The sequence below is a fragment of the Camelina sativa genome, chromosome 13 (assembly GCF_000633955.1).
Source record: "Camelina sativa cultivar DH55 chromosome 13, Cs, whole genome shotgun sequence".
Lineage (NCBI taxonomy): Eukaryota > Viridiplantae > Streptophyta > Magnoliopsida > Brassicales > Brassicaceae > Camelina > Camelina sativa.
The window spans coordinates 13051260-13057200 of record NC_025697.1 but is presented as its reverse complement, the minus strand read 5'-3'; the positions used below and the strand labels follow the sequence as shown (position 1 = coordinate 13057200).

At 38.8% G+C, this 5941-nt stretch overlaps 1 protein-coding gene across 1 annotated transcript; it reads right to left on the bottom strand.

Annotated features, from left to right (window-relative positions):
- LOC109128353 (putative F-box/kelch-repeat protein At1g61540) lies at positions 1003-4775 on the bottom strand. Its single transcript, XM_019234556.1, has 6 exons — positions 4164-4775; positions 2098-2327; positions 2001-2032; positions 1671-1869; positions 1366-1476; positions 1003-1293 (listed from the first exon to the last, which is right to left on the bottom strand). The coding sequence occupies exons 1-6, from the start codon at positions 4569-4571 to the stop codon at positions 1104-1106; spliced, it is 1170 nt and encodes a 389-aa protein (XP_019090101.1). The 5' UTR covers positions 4572-4775; the 3' UTR covers positions 1003-1103.

Genomic DNA, 5941 nt, shown 5'->3' with positions numbered 1-5941 from the left:
GACACGGTCGGACAAAGCAAAGAAGTTCGAATGATTGGTTGGAAACCGCCTGGGGAGGGTTGGATGCGGCGGAACACTGATGGAGCTTCGCAAGGGAACCCGGGTTTGGCTACGGCTGGAGGTGTGCTACGAGATGAGAGTGGACATTGGTGTGGGGGATTTGTGTTGAACATTGGAGTATGTTCGGCCACCTTAGCAGAATTATGGGGTGTCTATTATGGGCTCTTGATTGCATGGAGAAAGAGGATCACCCGGTTGGAGTTGGAGGTAGATTCAGAGTTGGTGGTGGGATTTTTGAAGACAAGGATTGAGGATGCTCATCCGTTGTCTTTCATGGTACGCTTGTGCCATGGCTTTTTATCGAGCGACTGGATAGTCCATATATCTCATGTGTATAGAGAGGCGAACCGTCTTGCGGATGGTTTATCTTGCTATGTGTTTACTTTGCCTGTAGGTTTTCAGTTTTTGGAGTTGTGTCTGCTAAGTTTAGAGTCTGTTGTGAACAATGATGGTCGAGGAACTATGGTTCCGCGGCTCATCCGTGTTTGATTGTTTTGGTTTTATTTAATAAATTGCAGGGGTTGAACCCCTGTCCATTACCAAAAAAAAAAATGGAATGTAAAATATTAAGTATACAAAATATGATGTTATTGTTATTTTGGGAAATTTTATGGGGATTAAGATTGTAAATAAATTTTTTAAATAACTATAACTAAAAGGGAATAACACAAAATGTACTTCAAAAATGTTAATATAGATAACTATGTATGTACTATATCTTGTTTTAGACATTATTCTCTCGGAGAACCATAATTAATCGTTAATGTGTGCAAGACAAGAAAAGTGTCCTAATCAAAATGAGCTAGCTCGCCTACAAGCGTTAACCCATATGTTTTAGAACTTTAAAACAATGAAAAATTGCATTCTGCTAAAACCATGAAAAAACAATCGTTCATATCATAGTCATACTCATATACTAATAGAAAGGAAACACCAAAAAAGAAAACGCAAATAAAACAAAGTGAAACCAACCGCGTAAAGGCGTTCAAAGCGTAATCTCATGAGTAGTCAATTCATCAAACAACAGCAGAAACAGCAGCGGCCTAGAGCAAGGAACCAGAAGAGTGAACACTAAGCACATCATCAAACCACTCAACCTTCCCCCAAATCTCATCTCCATCACGCTTTTCAAAACTAATCTTAGCACACCAAATCGTATTAATCTGCTGCTGACAAGGCAGACACTCTTCCCATAAAACCGATATCTTAGCACACCAAATCGTATTAATCTGCTACTCACGGTCACGTACACCAGCTGGTAACGCGCGTCCCTTTAATGCCCTTCAATTCCTTCCATAATTTTACCTTAAGTCATACCATTGGAACACTTCCTTATCCCAAATGAACAAGACGTTGTCTACCACACAAAAACTAGAGGTTATGCAAGACCTAGAGTCTATTGCACGACACATGTGCCTATCCTCTCCTATATTGTTCCACGTACCTTGTTAGATAGGGGGATAAAACAACAACTACAGAGCTTGAAGTTGAGTTTGTTCCTTTCGTGCGATTCCCTCTCGTATTGGAGGTAGGATCTCCCTTTCTCTCAATGACTCCATTCCTGTAAACCCTATATTGTTCCCCAAACATGTATAGTTTTCCTTCAAGACCTAAGCTTTTGAGTTTTGACTACAATTATAATTTGATATTCATCGAATATGTCCATGAAACAATGGTTCTTCACGGATCCCCAACTTTTGGTCATTGGATCATACACTTCAATCCAGTTCGAGAAATTGGAGTCTTCGAAGCCTCCTGCTACTGATAAGCTACACCGAGTGTACGTGCAAAGGAAGACGTCACGTGGGTCTGACACGTGTGAAGGCCGTTAAAGATATTACTTTGAAAGGAAGAAAATATTTTAGCAACTTACTCGGTTGCAGAATAGTATAAAGCTTTCATTTAATCATTCTAGAACATTCATGTATTTGGTGTATGACTTTCTCCTGCGTGAGAATTTGAGAGAGACGATCTAGAGAATATGATGCTCTAGGCGTTCTCTTTGTATACCGATACAGAAATATATTCGGAGATTACATCTTCAATCTATCAGCTACATATATCTTACCATCAACTAAGCTCACAGTGGAGGAAGAGCTCCTGGCCAATTGCATTCTTGGAGCCGAACTCCATATGTGAGTCCGACAATCCAAGACAGAGACAGAAGAAGAATGGCGCCTCTTTCCGAATTTGAATCTATAAGATTTAGCACCGCCGATTTTGTAGATAATAGAACCATCGGCTATGAGTAGGGGTGTCAATTGGGCCTAAGGTCCACGAGCATGGCCATTTAAGTATCATAGCGGATCGGGCATGGGCCCTTAATTTCATGCCCAAAAATTGGCGGGTCTTGCGGACTCGGCCCGTTTCGTTTGCGGGTCAAGCGGACTTTGTCCGCTCACGACTGCGGTCATGCGGGTGGTCAAAAATTGCCAACATCGTAGGCTTCTCGGCTAGCCTTTGAGAGAGGAGGAAATTCACGGAGAGCAGAGGAGATCCATGTCGGTTCACAAGCGGTAGTGACAAGAACTCCGATTGAAGCAGATGTTAAATTTGAATGGTATCGGCATATCAATCTCGGTACAGTTTTGAATCTTTTTGCCTTAAAACTTTTAGCTTTCAATTGAATCGGCTTCAAAATTAAGAGCTTTCTTCATCAATCATCATTTAGCTGGGATTTGCAGTTCCAATTCCATATATGGTAGAAACTCTGTTTTTATTACATCGTTATTGTAAATTTGTGAACTTGGTGAGAATTACGAATCCATCGGGTTTTTTGTTTGAAGTCTTGATTTTTAGATTTTTGGGTATGAGTTTATTAGAGTTCTTAGTTGTATTTTGATGTTTTAGAACATATAGTTTAATTTTTAGATTACATTGATGGAGATATCAAGCTTAAAGATGTTTACATTACTTTAATTCGTTTGTTTTTTTGGATGTCTTTGTGTTAAAAAAGGTTCTATAATGAAGAAATCTCGAGAAAGTGGTTTTTCCACTTTGCAAAACACAAGAAATGCTAAAGGTATCCATGAGTTTCTCTCTTTATAATTTATATCATCAGAATCGAAACAGTTTTTGTTTCTTGTGCTTTGATCTTTCGTTGTTTTCTGATATTATTGACAAGAACATAGCTTACACAGTTTCTGCTGAGGTATGTTTTTTTGTTGCATCACATAATTTGTATGTTATTCATAAGCTGTGTTGTGTAAATTTGGTTTCTGTTTCACAGAGTTGTGATGATCTCTATGCTCTTGGTTTGTCTTAGTCTATTGTTAATTAGGCTATCAACACACTCACACATACAAAAAATGAAAAAAATCATTTTCTGCTATGTAATTAGTTTCAGGCATGAACATTGGACACTGTTTTGATGTGTATGCTATGCTTTTATGTGTATGGCAGAGGAAGGTGCTTTGATGGAGCTTTTGAACTTTATGTATAGCAGCTCTCTAAGTGTGACAACAACACCTGCTTTATTAGACGTGCTTATGGCTGCTGACAAGTTTGAGGTTGCCTCCTGCATGAGGTATTGTAGTAGACTACTGAAGCATCCAACCTCTAACCGATGCAGCAAAGCAGTTCCTTGCCTCCCGTTACAAGGATATTACCATGTATGACTCTCTAGTGGTGTTGAAATTCATTTAGTCGAGTCTTATATAATTCTTTGGATTCATGTGTTACTAACTTCTACATGTTTCATGATGAGGTTATGGGCTTACCATTGGCTGGAATAGAGGCAATACTATCTGCTCTCCAGTGGTTTTGATTTATTTTTCTGTTTACTATTTAATTGATTCAAATTTCAGTTTAAACATCTTCATTTGTTGTTTATGGTTCTACTTGTTTTGCTATATTGATGTTAATCCGCAGAAGGTGTCTCAATGTTCTGGACATCACATTATTCAAATGCATCATAGCTTTTACATAGTTGATAGCTGCATATATGTTGTTCACGACATAGGTACGGTCATATGGAGCTTGGTGGAGGAGAAGAAGAACATGCCCGTTAGTCCGCAAAGCTAAGCGGAGCGGGCGTGGGCATTGATACGTCGCCCGCCGCCCGTGGCTGATCTGCCCGCGGTGGATCACTGAAAATACGGGACCGTGATGGACAGTCCGTTTGGGCGCGGGCATGCCCGTTTGACATCCCTAGCTATGACACTCGACGATCCCCCAAGAAGCAAACAATTGGGAGACGGAACTTGGTCAAGATGATAGCCACTTGACTTGTCGGCTATGTTTTTATTAGGTTTCCGGTAGAGAGTGAACCAATGTGTGTTAAGGTCGAAAGAGAAGGTCATGCCAAGATAGAGACATTTCCCGGTACGGTTTAAACGTAATCGGGTTTCGTAAAGTTCCGATGAAGCAACAATGGATTGGAAAGTTTTGCGAACGAGGGAGAGAGTTGGATAGTACAATCTAGAGACCCGTGCGAAGCATTTGAACAGAAAGTCATTAGGAAGTGACAGGATCGAGGTCTCCTCTTCTGTCACCGGAGACGGAGACGACATCTTCTTCTTTCTTTTACATCTCGCCCTTCACGGCGGCGGAAGATCTAGATTTGGAAGACATGAGGGCAAAACTTTAGTGATTTAAAATTCACAGGAGAAGAATAAAAGGAAGTTTTAGGGTTTCCCTTGATTCCAGAGTTATCGGACACATGAGCTTTTACGTTCTCAAAAAAACCAACCACTATCTAGGCAAATAATGGGCATTTTTCCTTTAGACCATTTAGTGGAGGAATAGTTAAATGTTTCTCAGAAAACTAAAAAAAATATATATTTTTATTACACACTTTTCTTTTTTATTTATTTTTTATTATGTGTACCATTGATCATTTGACACATGTCTAGTTTAGACTTAGAAACCGTTCTCAAGTTCCTCCCACAAGCAACGATTCTCTTTATTTTCTGTTCTCTCTCTTCTTATTTATTTTATTTTATTTAGAGCAATTACATGAGCAACCCTCACTAATGATGCCCTAAAAAACACGTCCTTTTTAAAAATCTTTGGCTGAAAACCAATTAAAAAAGGTCTGGAGTTAATATTAAATATTAAAATTTGTTAGGGGTCTATATGAAAAACTATCCACCAGTGTATCACTGGAGTTACTTGTGTCGCTCTGAGAGGGAGTGACAAAGCCGGATCACCGGAAACACTCTGTTTTAGACCGAACGTTCCCGTCGGAAAGTTCCGTCTGCTTCCTCTCAATGTCGAATGGGTTGATTCACTCAATCTACAGTCCTAAAACAGTAAAAATGTGTACTCTTATCGCTTGTGGATTATGCACTGAAGATGTTCAATGAAATGCCTGAATCAGAGTTACGGTTCCAAAGAGTTAGGGTGATGTTCTCTTAGGTGTTTGGGTCTTGTGATTGCGTCCAGGGAGTTGATAGAAGGGCTTCATGAATTGAGCTTTGAGGCTCCAGCGAACTCATGTGCTTGGTATGGTGTATGTGCCTATATGGACCTAGGCATGACCAAAATTAAACTGTAACCGTATTTCGGATCAGAACCGGATCATATCTGAACCGTAACCAGACCATAACCGTATAAATGGTTTAAAACCGTAACCGTTAACCGTAAATATATGGTTAAATTATATTAACCATAACCGTTAATTAATTGTAACCATATCAAAATTGTTGGTTAACCGCATAGTTAAACCGTAATTTGTTAATCGTAACCGTTTCAAAAACATAGTAAAATATAATAACAATTATTTATTTAATATGAATCATATGATACGAAGAAATATGAGTACACTAAAAAAACATATTAATTATAAATAAATATATCAACTATATTATATCATCAAATAATATCAACCGTATTATATTATCAAATAACCGTAACCGTATATAACTGTAACCGCTTCAAT

Coding starts and splice junctions, on each gene's coding strand:
- LOC109128353 (XM_019234556.1), bottom strand. CDS start 4,571: ATGTCGTCTCCGTCTCCGGTGACAGAAGAGGAGACCTCGATCCTGTCA. Junction 2,328..4,163: donor CAAACGGACTGTCCATCACG/GTCCCGTATTTT, acceptor CGTGGACCTTAG/GCCCAATTGACACCCCTACT. Junction 1,294..1,365: donor TTCCAATGGTATGACTTAAG/GTAAAATTATGG, acceptor TGACCGTGAGTA/GCAGATTAATACGATTTGGT.